This window comes from Vitis riparia, chromosome 17 (genome assembly GCF_004353265.1).
Source record: "Vitis riparia cultivar Riparia Gloire de Montpellier isolate 1030 chromosome 17, EGFV_Vit.rip_1.0, whole genome shotgun sequence".
Lineage (NCBI taxonomy): Eukaryota > Viridiplantae > Streptophyta > Magnoliopsida > Vitales > Vitaceae > Vitis > Vitis riparia.
This window is the reverse complement of record NC_048447.1, coordinates 8017001-8037324: the sequence shown is the minus strand read 5'-3', so window position 1 is coordinate 8037324 and position 20324 is coordinate 8017001. Positions and strand designations below refer to the sequence as shown.

General features: G+C 33.2%; 3 protein-coding genes across 3 annotated transcripts; 2 read left to right on the top strand and 1 right to left on the bottom strand.

Moving 5' to 3' along the window:
- Positions 1 to 2293: 2293 nt before the first annotated feature.
- LOC117904391 (protein JINGUBANG-like) lies at positions 2294 to 3702 on the bottom strand. Its single transcript, XM_034816977.1, has one exon. It carries the CDS (start codon positions 3610 to 3612, stop codon positions 2410 to 2412), a length of 1203 nt encoding a protein of 400 aa, XP_034672868.1. The 5' UTR covers positions 3613 to 3702; the 3' UTR covers positions 2294 to 2409.
- A 6172-nt stretch (positions 3703 to 9874) lies between these two features.
- On the top strand, positions 9875 to 16152 carry LOC117904655 (alpha/beta hydrolase domain-containing protein 17C). Its single transcript, XM_034817371.1, has 5 exons — positions 9875 to 10332; positions 13082 to 13118; positions 13235 to 13471; positions 13582 to 13629; positions 15318 to 16152. Exons 1-5 carry the CDS (start codon positions 10031 to 10033, stop codon positions 15855 to 15857), a joined length of 1164 nt encoding a protein of 387 aa, XP_034673262.1. The 5' UTR covers positions 9875 to 10030; the 3' UTR covers positions 15858 to 16152.
- A 160-nt stretch (positions 16153 to 16312) lies between these two features.
- On the top strand, positions 16313 to 19067 carry LOC117904656 (autophagy-related protein 16-like). Its single transcript, XM_034817373.1, has 2 exons — positions 16313 to 16977; positions 17078 to 19067. Exon 2 carries the CDS (start codon positions 17149 to 17151, stop codon positions 18181 to 18183), a length of 1035 nt encoding a protein of 344 aa, XP_034673264.1. The 5' UTR covers positions 16313 to 16977; positions 17078 to 17148; the 3' UTR covers positions 18184 to 19067.
- Positions 19068 to 20324: the final 1257 nt, after the last annotated feature.

Here is a 20324-nt window from a genome sequence, read left to right as displayed (position 1 = left end):
ATCCCGAATTGGTAAAGTTTATTTGGAACTCAACCCCAATGAATTCAAAACAGGCATGACTATTTTGAATTGAGCTTCTATTTTTCTTTCCCCTAACTTGCTAAATTCGAAATGAGTAAGTCATTTCGAATTTGTGCTTTGATGTGAGAATTTCTACCTTCCAAAGTTCATTTTGCATCTTTCTTCCCTTCCTTGGCTTGTCTTGGCCTTTAATATACCTCCAAACATGATTGAACATTTCTTCATGCCCTCCATAGCATGCTTTGCTCATCTCTCTTGCTTGTTCCTTGTTCTATGCCTTCACCTCTATTCTTATCATCCTCAATAAACCTCAAACCTCTCTTTGAAACAAGATTAAGCCCTCATCTACCTTAGTTGATGAAATTACCTTCATTGAATCACTTTTTAACTCTTCAATTTTGCATTTTAGCTTAAAATATACGTTAGATCCACAACTAGAATACCGGTATAAATTGAAGCTAAGTTGGATGGTTTGAGCTTTAAGCACCATATAAATATGCATTTATATACCTTTAAAGTATATATGCTTTGGACTAAAATCAAAGCCCTAAAACAATACCCAACGAAACAACCATTATTTTCCTTATTTTTCTCTCTTTCATGGTTTACCAATTTTATTTTTTCAGTGTCTCCAAAAGAAACCTCAAATACTATTTATACTTAGGCTTAGAAACACCCACAAAGAACAAACCAACATTTAGGCTTCAAGACTCTTGATGAGTTAGTCCAATAAAGATCATATAAGTTAATAGCCACAAATAATTCATCTTCCAATGCTTGCTTCTTGTTGTTTAATATAATGATTAAATAAATATGGCATCTTTTGCTCATCCTATACAATGATTAAACAAAGCATCTTTGGCTCACCCAAAAAGAATATTTGTACAATGATCAATAAGTTAAATTAGTTTCTAATAAAAAAAATTAAACTCAATTAATTAAATGATAGAAAATTATGCTAACAATTAACTAGCATTTGAATTTGAATTAATGGATTCTCATTCCATTAAAATATACAATATGCAGTTGGCCCTTGATACTTTAATCCTCACTCCCCACTTTGCACATGGTGTACATGCATAATTAGAGTCTTAATTAATTAAACTAACTAGTAATCAATATAATTATTAAAATAATCCATGAACACAAACCGATTAGTTAAGTATCGAGATGTTCGGTATGATCTCAATTACATCACTTGTGATTTCATTTGCACCTAATCATATGAAAAATAATTCCAAGTCCTCTTATATTCTAATTTTAATTTTTTTTAATAAATATATACACCATCATTAGTCATATGTTTGTAATTAATTAAAACTAATGTTTTCATAACAAAAGCATATACCAAGGGGACTCTTATTAAAAATGTTATTTAATTTAAATACGTAAAATAAAAGTATGATTTGAGTATAAAAATATGATCAAATACATGATAAATATGTAAAAGAAAATTTGATAAATGATATAAAAAATACGACTATCGTGATGTAAAAATTGTAATTAAACATGATTAAAAATGCAAAAAAAAAGATAATTATTAAGATGTTAAATATATTAAAATCCATTAATCCAATAGGTAAACCTAAAAATTGGTTGAAAATCTTTATAGATTATGATGTAAATTCTGAATTTTGAATTAAAATGGTCTGTTAGACCATAAAAATATACATTTTAAACCTTATATTCAATGTGACCTCTTTCCAATCACATAATTGTCATATCATCCTCCCACAAAAATGAAGTCAAAGTTGATAATCGATACTTCATTTTTTAATTAAAGTCTCAATTGATAATTAAGGTTTTAAGTTAAAAAATAAAGTCGTTATTAACAAATGAAACTTGATTTTTTAATTGAAATTTCAATTGGCAATTGAGATTTTAATTTTAATTTTTAATTTTTATTTATTTTTTTTTATTGATATAACTCCTAAGTGGTAACAAAATGATCATTTTGAATATAAATTTTAAAAAATTTCCCAAGGCTATTTTGGTCCAAAACTCACAAATTCTCATACTTGAAACTCAAAAACTACGTGAGCAATGACACAAGCAAACTTCCTTTGGAACAACACAAAGTGGAACCTTTAAATTATTAGAGAAAATCCTCCTTTATTTTACCAATGATTTCCCACTATAATCTTAATTAATTACTTCAAAGGTATGTTTTTCTTCCAATGCGGATTGCCACGTGGATGCTTCACTCTATTCCAAGTGTCAACCACTCCCGACGTGAGACAACCTCGATCACATGCTCCACGTGACTATCTCATTATTCAGATGAAATCTGTTTTTTTAAGGGTATCATTATCTATACAACACAAAGCCCAATAATGGCTGTCACCCAATAACATCTCGCCACGATGGCAAATTTTTTATTTTTTGGTGTCAGCTTTTAGCATTAAACGCAGCAGCTGAGACCTCCCAAACCTTAATCTCGCCATCTAGGCTTCCGCTACAAATCGATACGACGTCGTACGAGGTGCCACTGGAAACTGCCACCAACGACTTCACCGGCTTTACATGTCCCTCCAACATTAGTGTACAGTGATATCTTCCATCCACCCCAGGGCGCCAAATCCTGACAGTCCGATCAGAGGACCCACTGATTATCATGTTGTTGACGGTGATTAAGCATAGTACGGGTCCAGTGTGGCCCACCAGGGCTTGTGTCGCGGCCATGTGATTGGCGCTCTCTTCCCTCTCCCAGACCAAGATCCAACTCTCACAACCGCCGGAGAACAGTGAGGATCCATCTCCGCTCAATGCGAGCGCATTCACCGTAGACTTGTGCTTCTCTAGGGTGGTTATCAGCGTGTGGGTTCTCTCTTCTCCGGCTCTTTCCCAAACCCTGATGCACCCGTCTGCGGAGGCAGTATAGACGGTGCCAGAGGCGGAGACGGCGACGGCGTTGACAGCGTCGTCGTGGGCTTTGACAGACTCGACGCAGCGGAGGTCCGATGTTCTCCATATCTTGAAGCTCTTGTCCCACGAAGCTGAGTACATGAAACCCTCGGCCATGGCCAGGCCCGAAACGGCGTCGTTGTGCTCGATCCAGAGCCGCTTCTTGTGCCGCCGGACCCGGACGTAGTTCTTTGGGAGGATGGAGCGGCGCAAGAAGTCTTTAACGGTGGGGAGAGTAGAGACAAGGCGGTGGCGTTTGGAGGCCGTGATCCGCCACACTCTAATCTTGGAATCCTGATGAGCGGTGAAGATCTTTCCTTCTTGAAATGCGATGGACTTGACTGAACCAGAAGTGGGCTTGTTGTTTCTGAAGGTGTCGATGTGGGTGTGGGTAGTTAAATCGTAGACGTGGATATCTTCGCCGGAGGCAGCATAGAGGAACTTTTCATGGACGGCGAGGCAGCTGATATGAGGAGTCAAGGTTCCGAGGGAGGAGACGCAGAGGTGAGAAACGACTACGTTTTGGGATTCGGGAGAGCGACTTTGTAGACTAGCAGTGAAGCTTGTAGTTTCCTGTGAGAGTGTGGAGGTAGAAGGGGTTTCAGAGTTAATACTTATGTCGGAAGTGGGGAGTATCTGCTCCGGTGAAGTAGAATCGGCAGTTGCGAGCAATGATGGGTCCTCCATAGCTCTGGCAGATAGAGAGAACCAGGGGCTGTTTGCATGAGAAATATGAATGGAATTGTAGATAATTTATAATACAGGGCAGCTTCTATGGAAGTTTGAAATTGGCCTGTTTGGTGATAGTTATAAATTTCTTGAAAGCCCTTGTTTGGTTACACACTTAACTCTCCAAATGTAAATGGGCCAAAATATTTTCTTATTTTTTATTTTAATACAAAAAATCAAATCTAAGTAAATTAGTTTTTATATAAAATTTTAAAACAAGTCAAATAAAATTGAAATGTTCTAATTTTTTTTTTTTTTACTTTTATTATTTCTCATTTTCCCTTAAATTTTTTTTTGTTAACCAAACATAATTAACGGTTATGAAGTTAGCAAATGGTTCGGGGGTAACATGTAACTTTTTATTTTACGGATAAAAATTAAATAAAAAACATTTATATCAAAGAAATTTCTCTTTTTTCTATGAGGAAAAATTTAAATCCCTTTGTATGTATCAGATTGTCTGATTGATGGTTACAAATTATTCATAAAACCATTATTAAACATAAAAAATAATAAATATTTCTTAAAATCACTATTAAACATATTTTTAAAATAATTCTATATTTAATTTTAATCATAAAATAAATTTTAAACATGTCACTATCTCGACCCACCAACCATTTCATAATGGGCCATTATTGAACTTGAATAAGCCCAATTCATTTCTCTCCCTACACCTACCTCCCCCATAAAATATAAAATTAAAAAAAAAAAGGACCCCAGTTTAGAAAAGGAGACACAAATATCATGGTATGATATATTTGGGGTAATAAACAAGATAAAGTGAAAAAATAGTAAATACAATGGATTTAATTAATAAAGAAGGATCTAAAGGTGTTCCCTCACATGTGATTAGGTTCCATTAATGTGGAGACGTGTCACCCTATGGGTAACCCCTTTTATAGAGAAACTCTGGTTAGAGACATTTGTGGAAAAGGTAGGCCATTTTTTAAGTGTAGAAGGCACATGTTTTTTGACTAGTAATTTCAGATTCACTTGGCCCCTTATGATTACAAATCATGTGATGTGCCACTATATAATAAGCTGATTTGCATTAAATTAAATTAAATTAAAGTTGCCTTTGCTTCCACTTCTTGGGCAATAATTTTGGTTGGGGTTTTCAATCTTGTTTTAGGTCAGCAAATTCACTACAAAATGCTAAACTTTTCTTCTTCTGCCCCTTGTTAACTAATGCTGAAAATTGATTTCCTTGGGGTTTTAATTTTTGGATCATAAAAAGTTTTTTTTTAAATAAATAAATAAATCATGTGATATAAAAAAAAACATAAAAAAAATATGGACATATTTGGTAATTACTTTCAAAAATAATTTTGAAAAGTAATTTTTGAGAACAGTTTTTTAATCTTTGTAAAACAAAAGTCTATTTGAAAACTTAAATATTTTTTAAAAATAATTTTTACATCTAGTATTTTATTTCAATTATTTTACATATTTATATAATTATTTCTTAAAATAACCCTTAGAAAAACAAGTGAAAACATCATAAACTAATTAAAAGATGTTTTCTATTCTTAATAATAGAAAATAAAAAACAGTTCTTTTTTTGTTAAACATGTTTTTTTGTATTTTTTGGTCTCAAGAATAGAAAACTATTTTAAAAAATAGTTCCAAAACAAACACAAAGGGTTTTCAAATAACATATTTTACTTATTTTTATTTCTTTTTTAAAAGATTATTTTTAAAAATAATTATATAAAAACAAAGATTAATTAAAAATAAACATTACAAATAAAATTTATTTTTAAAAATATAGAAATTGGTTTACAACATTTCAAGTTTCCATGCTTTTGCTTTATAAAACATGAGAGTTTGGTTTTAAAGCTTGGTATAAAAAAATAAAATAAATGAAATGAGTTTGAAATGACATAAAACAAAAATTTATTATCTTTGAATATATTTTTTATTTTCCTTCAAATCTTCTTACAACTTTTTTCTCAGATTTTTTAGGAATCAAGCGTAGTCTTGATAAATTTTTAAAAATTTATTTATTTTTCTTCATTTTTCGTGTAAAGAAACAAGAAATTAAAGACATAAATTTTTAAATGTCTCTCAATTGGATCCTGGTGCACTAAAATGCTAATGCCCTTGGCTAATGTAATGAACCAAGGTCTCTAAGGAGACTTGAGATTTGTTGTTTGATTTGCTATCCACATTGGTGCACTAAAATGCTAATGTCCTTGGCTAATGTAATGAACCAAGGTCTCCAAGGACACTTGAGATTTGTTGTTTGATTTGCTATCCACATGATTTCCCTTTATGAAAAAAAAATCATTATATTTGATTTTCCATGGTACAAAAATGATCATTTAAATGCTTTTGAAAGTTCTACAAAAGGTATTTAATTTTAATTTCACTAAAAACAGTTTTAAGCTTGGATTTTTTATTTTTTTTATATTATTTTTTAGGTTTTGTTTGGATTTTAAAATATATTAAGAAAAATTGTTAGGAAAAATGAACTCGAAAAGTGGGACAAAGCAAGAATCCACCAAGCCTAGAACAAACAAATAGAAAAAATAAAATTTTGAAAGAGGACACTCATCGAATTAGGTTGAGACATGACAATCACTATCTTTAAAGTAGATTCACCTTTCTTAGGCATTAAACTAGGTGCAAAAGGGAACCAACGAGTTACCTATACGACTCAATAGCTAGAACTTTGCCTTAGGTACACACCTTTGGTAGGTATAGTACAACTCGAAATAAGAATTCCTTCAAATGATGCAAAGGATGAAGGCAAAATAAGATGCAAGAACGAACTTATTGAAGTAGGATCAAAAGGTTGCGCGTAAAATATGATTTATAAGAGCACTACTCCACACGAGCCATTGCCATCAATGGAAAGAACACTTTTATATTAAAATTAAATAATTTAAAAATATATAAATTTTCAATTAGATTAAATTATATTTAATTTTTTTTCATATTTTTCATAATAAAAATAAATTTGATAAAATAATTTTAATATTTTTTTTCTTTCCTTAACATTTTTTTATAACCAAAGATAAAGTTTTAATACCGTTTATTAAAAATATATAAGTTTCATAATAGTTTTATAAGGGTTTTATTTTATTTTATTTTTTATTCAAAATAACTTTTAATTTCCACAATTACTAATAAAAGAATTAAAATGATTAATTAAAATTATTTTTATAACAAGTAAGGTAAGATATTTGGAAATTTGGGATAAACTAGCCTTTTATGTATACATATCCTAAACTTATATGCAAAGTAGCCCCTTTGGATCCACAACGGCCAAAGAATTATTTTTTTATTCTTTTAATTTACTTTACTTTCCCCCACCTTTCCCCTCTTCTCTCTATCTCATTCCCTTTTCAATAAAAAAAATGAAGTCTTAATTAACAATTGAAAATTCAGTTAAAAAATGAAGTCTCAATTATCAATTATGACTTTAGTTAAAAAAAAAATTGAAGTTTCAATTGTTTGAAGCTTTAACTTAAATTTTGAAAGAAAAAAAAAATTTATAACATGAGTCCTATGCGACAATAAATGAACTAATTTGAAAATAAGTTTCGCAAAGAAATTAAACCTTATATATATATATTTTATAAAAGGGCTATTTTGCTCCATAACTCACATATTTGAGTACAAAGAAAATATACATCTTATTACTTTTTAACTTCAACATAAAAAAAAAAAAAAAAAAAAGTAAAAGCATAAAATTTAGATAAATTACATTAGAAAGTATTAAGATATTTTTAAACATTAATTTAACTATCAAATATTATATTTGAAGTTTAAAAAACCTCTTGTAAACAAGTTTAAGTACTCCCAATTAGCACTTTTCATTATCATTTACATTGTTCTTCCAAAATTTTGTGAGAAAGCAGAAGTTGCACACATTCTTAGTGTAAATAATAATAAATAAATAAATAAATAAATAAATAAATAAATAAAATTAAAAGCAGAAAGAGAGAAGGCCCACCATTGGTCCATGGGCTTTCTACTTTAGAGGCTCCCCCACTTGTCTCATCATTATACCAGGGCACATGTGCCATGTAAGCCCAAAACACTCAAATCTCACTTTTATATCATGGGTTTGGACTTTGGAGCTTTGAGAGATTTTGAAAAAGTATATATATATATATATATTTTTTTTGAAATATGGTTATTAAAAAATTATTTTTAAGCCTAAGATAATTTTTAAGATGTCAATATCAAATAAAAATTATCTTTTTAAGAGAGAACCTCTCTTTGACTACTAAATTTTGAAGTTCTCTTTTTAATTCAAAATACAAAATTTATATTGAATTTATTTTTATCATAATTACATTAAAGGAGTAATAATATTATGTATGATAGCATCTAAAAAGTATTTTTCGATTAGTATTAAAAATAAACCATAAATCAGATGGTGTTAAAAGCCTTGTATCTCAATCACATTTATTTATAGACTTTGATGGAGGTTCAATAATATTGAATAAGTTTGATAATGTTAAATGAATATCTTTGTATTCTCTTTTTATTGAAGTTACCTTTTTAGGAAACATCTTTTGATTACTATTCCATAGATTGTTATAAATATAGAATTATTTTTTTAATAATTATAAATTCTAAATTATTTTTAAAAATTCATAAATAATTTTTTTTATAAAAAAAAATCATAAAAATGTGAACTCCTTTAGACTCTTTTGGCTACCCCAACCAAAAATTTATTAGTTATTTTAAATGCCAACTATGCCATTAAGGCCACTAAACTTTTATCCCATCCCAAATAAAAATAAATGAGCTAACAAGAAAAATTAAAGTGTGTTTGATTTAAAAAAAAATTGTTTTCAAAACATGAATAATCTTTAAAAAAAATGTCTTAATTAATTTTAAGAATAAAATTCTATTACAAAATTTAAATATAAAAAACAATTTTTCTTATAATTAAATAAATTAAATTTCTAATAACTTTTTTTAAATTTGAAAAAAAAAAAGAAAAGAAAAAGAAGTTAGATATTTAAGAGAAAAATAAAATAAAATAAAATTTTAAATGGGAAAAAGGGAAATGATGGAGTATTAAGACAAAACCATAGTATAAAGGGGGAGATGGTCCCAAAAATATTAGGCATCATTGTCTTAATAAATATAAGGCATGCCGTAAACTTTGAGGAACCCATTTCTCTATTCACTCACTATTAATTAAAGAGTAAAGCATGGAAGGAGACATGTGGGTATTGTCACTTTCTCGAGAAAATTGTCATCATCTACACCAACATCCTCTTCTCATTCTCATGGATTAGAAGCCTTAGGCCTTTTCACCAATCACATCTGGTTCACAAATCTAGCTCTCTGTGCTCAACTCAATTCCCCACCTTCCTCAATTACATTAAAAATATTATTATTATTATTATTATTTAAAATTATAAGCTTCATTTGAAAGTATTTTTTGATTTTAAAATCATAAAATAATAGTATTTAAAATAATAATTTTAGAATATATTTAATAATTGTTTTTTATTCTTCAGAATAAAAAAATTATATTTTATAATCAAAAACCATTTTCAAAAAATATAATTATATAAATATGTAAAATAATTAAAAATAAAATATTAAACATAAAAATTATTTTTAAAATATTAAAAATAAATAAAAAAGTATTTTAAGTTTCGTTGTATAATAAAATAATTTTGAAAAACAGTTTTAAAAAACTGCAGCGAAATAGGCGCTGATTTTAGATTTTTGTCTTTTTGTGTTATGGGGACACGTGTAGCAAAAATGGGACAAGCTGGAGATCCAGCTTCAAAGAATTAAGAAATTGTAGGAGACATGTGGGCATGGTATGGAAAAGACTGGCGTGGAAAAATGGTACAGGAACAATTTAAACCTCATTTTTAGCAAAAATTAATTATAAAAAAAAAAATATAAGTAGTGGTTTGACTCATTCATATTAGGGTCAGAAAATTTATATGAGACAGAGTCGGTGATTAATGGGAAGAAGGGAAGGATTTAATATGGGGTTGGTAGTCCAAATTATGCTTCTCAACTATAATGCCGTGGGTTTGGAAAGAAATTAATACATGTGGACTGAAAAGTAAAGAAGAAACTCCAAAAAAATAGGGAACCAACACGTGGCGGTAGGACAGGGAAAATTCATGAATTGCGGGTGAGAATATCGCCCTCATTTACTCCACAAAAAATACGAAATAAAAAAAATGGAAAATAATTGCTTTTCCCCCTCTCTCTCTCTCTCTCTCTGGATACAGTAGAGAGAGGGAGTGTGTGTCGAAAGAAGAGCACAAAAAGAAGAAAGGAATGTCCATTTCTAGAGAGAGAGAGAGCAGACAACTCTGATTTCTAGAGAGAGAAGGTAGAGGAAGAGAGGGAGAGAGGGGGAGAGGGAGAGAGAGAGATGGGGGGTGTGACTTCATCCATGGCTGCCAAGTTGGCTTTCTTCCCACCAAACCCTCCATCCTACAAGCTAATTACGGACGATGCCACCGGCCTCTTGCTCTTCAACCACTTCCCCCACCGCGAAAACGTCGACATTTTGAAGCTTCCGACGCGCCGCGGCACCGAGATCGTGGCCCTCTATGTGCGGTACCCCATGGCCACCTCTACGCTGCTCTATTCCCATGGGAATGCGGCAGATATCGGCCAGATGTACGAGCTCTTCATCGAGTTGAGCATTCACTTGCGGGTTAATCTCATGGGGTACTGCGTTTTTGCCTTGTCCTTTTCTGGAATTTGAAATTTTTTGATGGGTTCTTTTTGGATTTGGAGATTTTGTCTGTTGCTTGGGTGGATTGACTAGATTTTGTAGTGAGTTGATGTGTTTCTGTTGGTTGTTTGGTTAGAAATTGATTTTTTTGCTTACTCTTTACTGTGATTTTGAGCTTCTTTCTTTCTTTCCTTTTTTGGTGGAGTAGAGGCAGTGATGGGCTGGAATTTATGGTTAATTTCCTTAGTTCTGTTTGTTCAGGTGGAAATTTTTTCTAGCTAATGTGTTTTGGTTATAACTGAGGCTAATTGAAGATACATGATGGATTTCATTATGCTTCACAGTTTAAATACCCTGGAGATAAGTATGGAATTTTAAAAGGCATTTTATTTTTTTGTGGAAAATATTCCCTTCATGGAAACAAAGATTTTTCCTGTTGTGGATTCCATTTTCTCCCCCCCTACCCCTGTTTTTTTAATCACAAGAAAGGGATATTGGGTTGGGTGTTTAAGTTTTCGCTGAAAAATGGGATTTTGGTCGGTTCTGGTGTTAGTGTTGGTTACAAAAGAATGATTTTCATCAAAAGAAGTTGACCTAAAATTTATTATATGCAAGTTTGAGATCTGAAAAGTCTAAAATTGTTGACATTAATTTAAATCAATGAATTAAATTAAAGTGGTGTTTGGTTTCTGCATGTTGATCTGTTTCTTTAGCATCTCAATGGGTGATGTTATGGCTAAGATACCAGGCCGTATTGGGAAATCTGTGGTTTGATTGTGGAGGACTGAGTTTCTTATGAATTTTGCTCGATCCACTTTGTATATTTGGTTTAATCAATTGATCCTCACCGAAGGATAACAAAATATCAAATGGCAGTGGTTGAAGATAACTCTGGCATCTCAGAGATTAATGTGATTTTACCTTTGTTTATTGTCATTTTTCTGCTGTGGGATTTCTTAGAAAAGTAAGTTTTTACTATTGTTGATAATAATCTGGTATGTGGTACATGTTGTAGAAGAATAAGTATTGCATCCATTGTGTGTGAAATGTGCTAAATTTATCATCAGATTAGTAATGTTTCAAAAGATTGATGTAAATGGTCTTTATCTTCTATCAAGGTGAAGGCAAAAAAGAACCAGGGTAGAGGATGTGTGAAAAGGCATGATGGGTAATTATTTAAGAGGCTTTAGATGCACCAAAATTGTGAAAAAGAATTTGTGTAGGCCCCTAAGCAGTTGTGAGCTATAATGATATGCAGTTCTACAATTTTGTATCTGCATTGAATGGGATTTTTATAGTAGATTGGATGTAGAAGAGCTCCTTTGCATGGCCCCTGTCATTTTACTTTTATATTTTGAAACATGATCTCGACTTTTAAGAACAAAATAGATCTTGGTAGGATTACTGATCATATAGACCTCCAGTTTAAATGAAATTGTGCTTAATAACTCAAAATGACAGAGGCATTGGTTGATTATATAGGACCAAGTAAGACAGGAAAGTTTGGATGCATGCTGACTCTAGAGACTTGTAATAGAGAGGCAATGAATTTTTTTTCCTCTGCACATGTAAATATGAATTAATTCTTCATTTATGCTCATTAACAAGGATCCATATTGTATGCATTAAATGTATGGGAAGTACACCTAGAGTGTATAACAAGTGGAACCAGCAGGGTGTTCCCCCAATTTTTTTTTTTAAATTTTAATTTTTGGAAATGCCAACTGATTTATTATTGAAGATGGATTTTCAGCAGCAGGGGGAAACACTCCTACAGGTAACAGCTGGTAAAGCTGTCAATATATTTAGCAGAGGTTTTATTTTTCCCTAAAAGTTTCTTTCTTTATTTGAATTAATTTCAAAGAATTAATTAAATGGTCCCTCCCAAGTAAGATGGATTTATTGTGGCACCCTTAATACTGTCTATGTTTCCATTGTAGCTTTAGTTTGAAATGGAAAAATAATAACAGAATTCTTGGATCTCCCAGTGAAAGTTAAAACCAAGAGAAGTAGAGAATCAAAAGGCAAGATGTGCTATGTTTTGGATTTATAATATGCTAGCTCAAAGCATGAAAAAATTATTTAATTTTAGAATTTGTGTTTGGAATAGAAAAACAAATTTTCATAGATGCTGATTACTTTTGCTAGTAATTATAAGTCTTTTCTAATTTTTTTATAGGAAATATATTACAGACTTCTCGTTTATTTTTTCGTACATTGTTTAAAGAATACTAGCGTTTCCTATTTTTACTTCTAGTGGAATGTGAATAAGAGTATTGATTTGTTTTTAGTTATTTTTATCGTACTTTTGTTTCAAATTAACTGTGTTTAAAAACTCATGGCATTTTAACTTATAAATTCTGTATTAATGTTCTCCATGCTCCCTCCCTATTCCCATTCCCTACAGAAGGATATATTGTTCATGAAGTAAAGCTATTTTTTTCCTTATGAGAAACAAATTGTGTAGAAGTGTAACTTCATCCTTACATGTGGAGGGGAAAAAAAATCCTTCTAATGCTAGGGATTGCAACATCAGTTTTTAAAGTAAGTTCACTGGGGTCACACTATGTCATTCCTTGGGAATTGCAACATCTGCCGATTTCTAACTGGTTGCCTTACATTAAAACCATGTTTTTGCATGTTGCCTTTTTACATATGAAATTCTGGAGGTTGTATGATGGAACTGGTTGGTTAGTTGATTTGGGATGTAAAATTTTCTGAATGCATTTTTTAATTATGCAGGTATGATTATTCTGGCTATGGGCAGTCTTCAGGAAAGGTAAAGCTGGTTTTTGAATTTAATCTATGGTCATTTCCTTCCCATTACACAAAAGCATTTAATGATGTTGGTACCCAAAAAACTCTTTCTAAAGTGTGATGTGTACTTGTTTGCAGCCAAGTGAGCATAATACTTATGCAGATATTGAAGCTGCATATAAATGTCTGGAAGAAAGCTTTGGTGCGAAGCAGGAAGACATCATCCTTTATGGTCAGTCTGTTGGAAGTGGGCCTACTTTGGATCTTGCAGCTCGTTTGCCTCGACTAAGAGCTGTTGTTTTGCATAGTCCAATACTCTCAGGCTTACGAGTCATGTATCCTGTGAAACGTACATATTGGTTTGATATCTACAAGGTCAAATACTTGTTTTCAAATCTATTTGCTGCTTATTACTCATCATATCTAAATAGACTTTCCATCATGTTCTTCTCATCTGACCATAATTTTGCATTGATATTGTGCAGAATGTTGACAAAATCCCATTGGTGCAGTGCCCTGTACTAGTGATTCATGTAAGTATCAAGATTCTGATAATTTCATTTTGGTAACTGCACAAAGTAATTGAAGCTTTCTCACAAGTTTCAAGATAAATGTACGACGCTATGATTTCCTGAATTGATTTCATGCATGGCTTAATTTAATGCTTTATCATGCGATGATAATCTATGCAAACTATTGGAGGCAGTTGATCAACATGAGAAATGAAATTTCTGATTCAGTTGTCACCATATATAAAGGTACAATTCATCCTTCAGAATAAACTCATAAAAAAATGGTCTCCTTGCCAAATTCCTTTTGCTTCTCTCTCTCTCTCGGGAAGGGGAATCCATCCCAGCAGTGAGGCAATTACTCCAACTGTTAGCAAAGCTAACCTGGGATGATATTGGCCTGCCCTCTACCCTACATTAGAGAGGCTCGAATTTGTGGTGTCTAGTTCAAGGGCTTCATTACCAAAATTCATATGATAAAGAGAAAAAATAAAAAAACCTGAGATGGGGGTTTAAATCCCTCTTAATGATCATATACCTGTGATGAAATGGACTTAAAAACAACAGGGATAGTAGTTAGTGAAAATTTGACAAAATTTCCTAGAAATCTACCAAAACTAAGTCTAAATCACATGAATGGACTGAATAGAGAGAATTTGCATGAAAATAAAGGGAAGAGTTATCTATTGAATGTAAGCAAACTTAAAATGTTTTTTTTTTTTTTCCTGACTTAATACTAGAAGCTTGCTGGAAGGAAGTTCCTTAGAAAGTTAAATCAGTCTTGATAGTAATAAACAAGATGAAAGGCGAGCAGGCTGCATCTGGCTTGCATTTCAGCAGTAGTGTTACAGTCCACGTCAGTAGGAAATGCTTGTCCTTTTAACATGACCAAAAACTAAACTGATAAAATATGATGGTGCGAACTGTTTATTTCATGTTACACCATATTTCCAAACTTCCTGTTGCTGATGTTACACATTGGATGAGGTCTATCAGTCCTAGCTGATGTAGGATTCAACATTTTCAACTGCCTCTTTGTTTTATTTTCGCATTGGTCTTTTGGCTAAGGGTTTAATGGATTACAGATGTCGGTTTTCTTGTCCCACGATTGATAATTCTCTTGTTTTGCATCATGACCATTGACAATAATTTTGTTGTTTGTTTTTGTTATGGCCATAGATGTATCCTGGTATACATATTTGATATTCAAAATATTAACCCTAAAAATATCCATTTTTGCAAGTTAACATGTCCACCATTTTTTATCCATTTTATTAATAACTAGTTTCTTTTTTTCAGTGCATTCAACAATGTTGGCTTTGTTGTTCTTATTTAAACCCCATTATATACTGAGTAGAACTGATTTATCATTAGGCAATGGAATGGCATGGGAAACCTACAACCCTCTTGCTTTCAGAGGTGGTGTGTTAGAGAAGGTCCTACATGGGTTTAGAAACTCCTAGTCCCTCTTCTTCAGTATATTTCTATTTCATTTGATTAGAACCTCCTGAAACATGTACTATTTGTTTTCATATTGCCATGGAAAGTTGAAACACCAAAATCTATTTTCTAAGAGAACCTCTGAACTACTACATGTTTAAAGGATATCATGTCTCTGTTTGACATTTTTTCATCTAGACTAGACTGAGTCATTGCATTCTCTTGGATCTTTATTGAGTATTAACTTTTTCATTTTGCATATTGTTGTGCAGGGCACAGCTGATGAAGTTGTTGACTGCTCTCATGGCAAGCAGCTTTGGGAACTCTGCAAAGAGAAGTATGAACCCTTATGGTTAAAAGGGGGGAATCATTGTGATCTGGAGCTGTATCCAGAATACATTAAACATCTCAAGAAGTTCATATCCACAGTGGAAAAATCACCTTCCCGGAGGAGCAGTGCAAGGAGAAGTGTAGACCGGCCAGAATATTCCAGGAAGAGTACTGATTGTTATGAGGCTCCAAGGAAGAGCACAGATCAGGCTCCAAGGAAGAGCACGGATCAGGCTCCAAGGAAGAGCACTGATAGGAGAGACAAACCAAGGCGGAGCACTGACAGGCCTGAAAAACTGAAACTCTATGACTACAAGTCTAATGATGTTGACAAGCTTGAGAAGTTAAGAACCTCTCTTGATCAGGTAGAGAGATCTCGGAGAAGCGTGGAATACAATGATAAGTCTCGGAGAAGCATCAACCAACAGTTGGAAAGAGCACGGAAGAGTGTGGATTGGTTGGACAGAATACGTGCCGGATAAAGAGCATTGAGTTTATTCTGTGGGAGGGGAAATTAAAAAAAGAAAAAACAGAATGAAGAAAGAAGAAATTACATGGCTTTTTTTTTTTTTGTTTGTTTGTTTAACTTATGGTTTCAGGTTTGTGTGTATTTTTGCTCTGGCTGGTTCCAGAATGACTGTCATGGAATGCAGAGTTTGATATAAACGGATTCATTATCCATATGATTGTAGTTCAATGGAATTGCCCTAACCTCTGTCTTTCATTGTAACCCTTTTAGAAGTAGTGTCATTCTTCGGGTTCAGGGATGTTTTTGTATTTGAAGTGTTTAATTTTTTCCCATTTATCCAAAGACACCGTGTTTGCTTCTCATTTGCAGCTGTCCATATTTGGTGAATCAGCATGTACTATAATGGTCATAGAAGCATGTGGCACAATCACTTATTTGGCCACTGAAAAATCTTCACCCATGTCTAGAATGGTTCCATTTTGGGATTTTTTTTTCTTATGGGACCCTCTTCTACATTTCCCCCAATGGTTCTTATCTCACGACCAAACTACCTGGAACTCCAAAACTTCTGCAACCTGAGCATCACACTAAACTTTGGCAGGTGATCTTTCAATATAAGAAAACTGTTACATTCATCAAAACCCAAGAAGATTGAAGCAGGGGAGGATATCAGGTAACGATAAAAAATGGGTTCTGTCTGGAAAGCTGAGTTTGAGTCACTTTGCATTGGTAAATTATTCTCGGAATTTCTGTTCATCTTGCATTTCAGTTCCAGCCTTTAACTGGGTTTCCTCTCCGGAATTTTGCTGAAGATGATCTGTAAGGCCTGAGATGCAGGGTACTGCTGGGAGGATAGAAGTTGACCTCCAAACTAGCTCATGTTCAATGGAGAAGCAAGTTGGAAAGCTTGGTCAACAAGGTGTTGGATGTTTGCGATGTGTGCCATCATTATTAAAACCAATACTAGGAGAGTGCATAGCTGCCTTTACTTGCAGCTCATATGTATTATAGTTTAAAATCGTCTGTTTGCTTGGGGTCCAAGCCCACCAATTCTATATCTTCTCTGAAACTTCTGCTTTGCCCATCAGGGTTGGAGCTCTTTCCCTTCCTCTGTTCTGCGTTTACTCAAAAGGGTTTGTTGCATTTTCACCTTTACGAGAATATCAATACTAATGCAGTTTTCGCATTGAGATGATGGCATTTTGATGTTTTCAACCATTCTACATTTTGCAGCTCTAGTCTTAATTATATCTTAAAAAGTTGGTCATCAATCTCAACAAGCTCAAGGACAACGAGTCGGAGAAATGACTGACAACAGCAACATGGAAGGAATTCAAGATGACGTCAAGGATCCATATTCTCCACCAAGAAAAAAGATAAAGACCGATGATGAAGCCAGTGCAAGCAAAGAAAATGCTGTGAACTTCTCTGGATCCTTAGTTCCCACTGCACTCAAATACAAGATCCATGCCCATGAAGGTGGCTGCAGCTCCATTTTATTCCCATTTAATTCTCAAAATTTGATCAGTGGGGGAAAGGACAACACGGTAAAGATATGGGACACAAGCACTGGGGCACTTACCAGCCTTCTTCAAGGGTTCCAAGGCTCAGTTTATGATCTTGCCATCAGCTCTGACAACAGCTTCCTTGCTGCAGCTCTCACATCCCAAAAATTGTGTGTATGGGAATTGAATACTAGTAAAATTCGCCAGACCCTCACAGGCCACAGCCAAAAGGTTTGTGCTGTGGATGTGGGCAAGGTCCTTAGCCGCTATATAGTTAGTGCTGGGAGTGATCAAATGATAAAAGTATGGGACTTGCAGCAAGACTATCCTGTCTGTTCTCGATATATCTCCAGTGCTTGCAATGCTATAAGCTTTTCCTCGGATGAAACCACAATTTGTTCAGGCCATGCCAATGGAAAGGTCATATTCAGCAAAGTCAATAGATTTTGGATGAATCATAGCAGTGAAGTTGAGGCTCATACACAGTCTGTGACTTCAATCTGCCCACTTCAAAATGGGAGTCTCATACTGAGCAGTGGAAGGGATAATTGGCACAATTTGATTGATACCAGGACAATGCAAATCTGCAGTAAATTCAGAACCAGGTGCAGCAGAGTGGCTTCTAATTGGAGCCGGGTGTGTGTCAGTTCTGATGATAATTATGCAGTTGTGGGCTCAGCTGATGGATCAGTCTATGTGTGGTCTATGCAGATGGGAAGAATGGTGAATGCTCTGAAGGGGCATACTGCTCCTGTTCTCGCTTGTTCATGGAGCGGTATGGGGATGCCCCTGGCCTCTACTGATAGTGATGGAACTATTTGTATTTGGTCTTGAGATGAGATTTTGGAAAGCATTCAGAACAAAAAAACTGAAAGGAAAAAAAAAATACAAAGAATTGAATTAATGGTTATTGCTTTTATGCTTTGAACCCGGATAAATTAAGATCAGACTGCAATTCCTTCAAAATTATTTCTTCTGAATTCCAGCAAAATGTCATCCCAGAACTGCCACTTATCTTGAGTAGTGCCATTTAGCCATGAGAGCATGGGGACATGAGGAATGTTCTTCATGCCCATGATAGCATTTTGTGTATATTTCAATTTTCCTCTGATAATGGTTGATTCTGATATCTCACAGCTGCACTACCTGGAACTTCAAAGCTCAAAGCAGTGGCCATTCCCATGGACGCTTCCCCTCAACTTCAGCTGCCTTAGCATATCAGCATGATCTTTTCACAAATCAAATGATGTATTTGACATCATCCTTGGTGCAAGTCATTTTGCATCTCTAAATCACTCCTGTTTTCCTGCATTTGAATTCCAGATTGTCAAATGGATTTATCAACAGCGGGTTAACAGAAAGAACTTTTCTTCTCTCTGAATGATGCTCAAGATGATCTTTAGTGGTCAAATTTCGAGGGTACATGCCCTATTAGGACCCATGATGCAGGGTACTCCAGAAAGCTTAAGTTGGTGCCAGAAGCTGACCTCCAAACTGGCCCCACATTCAATGAAGAAGCAACTTGGGAAGCTTGGTCAACAACGTGTTGCGGGTGTACACAATAATTATTCAAACCAATGGTGGAAGAGTGGATAGCTGGCTTATTTGCTTGGGGACCAAGTTTACCATTTCTTCTTCTTCTTCTTCAATATCCTTTGATTTGATTCTTAGACCGAAAGGCAAGTGGCAACAGCAGCATGGAAGGAATTCAAGATGAAACCAAGGATCCATCTTCTCCACTGAGAAAAAAAAAAAAACCTACTCTTCCCTTTGGGCTGGGTGAAAAGACTACTAGTTCAATTTGATACTTTGGAGATATGATACCTCCTCAAATACCATAGAATCCTAGGTTGTCAAAAAATAAATAAATAATAAAAATAAAAAATAAAAACCAATTAGGACTCAATAGCAAAATTCAAAACGTGAATTGACTTTAAGATAACAAGAATAGGCTTTATTTATTTATTTATTTTTATGGTCTTTAATTTAAAACTTACTCAAAAAGCCAAAATTAAAAATATCAAGTAAGAAAATTTAAAATTAAAACCAATTTTGTAGTAAAGTATAAAAGTATAAAATAAGAAAATAAACTCACAATTCCATGCTTCTTAAGAATAAGAATAATCAAATTGAGTTCATGTATTTACCTAGGTCGATTTATGGATCAATAATTTTTTTTTTTTTTTTTTTTTTTATCTTTGAAACCAATTAGGAAGGGAATGTATGAGAAATGAAATTATATGTAAACGATCGAATCCTTAAATGTCCTAAAATTGTTATGAGGTGTTAAAAAATGGTTAAAATAATTGAATAAGTGGATTACTATGACTACAACCCTTGACAAATTCATTAAAGGCGAAATTGATTTATTTGATATTATGGATTTTTGGTTGTGGAGGGACCATTTCATTTTTGTAGGTGGTCCTATCTATTGCTCTTTCCTTATGCTTATATCACTTTAAGAGGTTGATTTACATGTCTACCCTTGTAACTTTATGATTGTCTATAAATTTACTAGGTCCTAGTTGGAAGGTTGCAATTTTTTATTTTCTCGGTTTTTTAACTAGGAAATTTTAGTTGTTGGTATTAAATAGATGGTTTGTAGACTTTTGTTACTCTTTATGGTATTTTCAAATTATTAAATATTGTGTTGCATTAATTTAAACTTGTTCAATTTGTTTCATTAGGACCTTGTAATGCAATCACACTCTTTGTTTCAATTGCTATTTTTGTTTAGGTATTTTAATTTATCTATTAGGTCAATTTGGTTGTTCTTTATGCCTAATTCTGGTGTAACAAATATATTTTGATTCATCCTCTTTTTCTAAGGATTTCATAAATGGACATTGAACTCATTTTATATTATGGGAGTTGTCGATGTATTAGGAGTTACTTTGCGTGGCAAGATTCATGGTGATACCACAAAAATACCTTATTTTAAGATGATGATGACATAGACATTTTAAGTTTTTAAT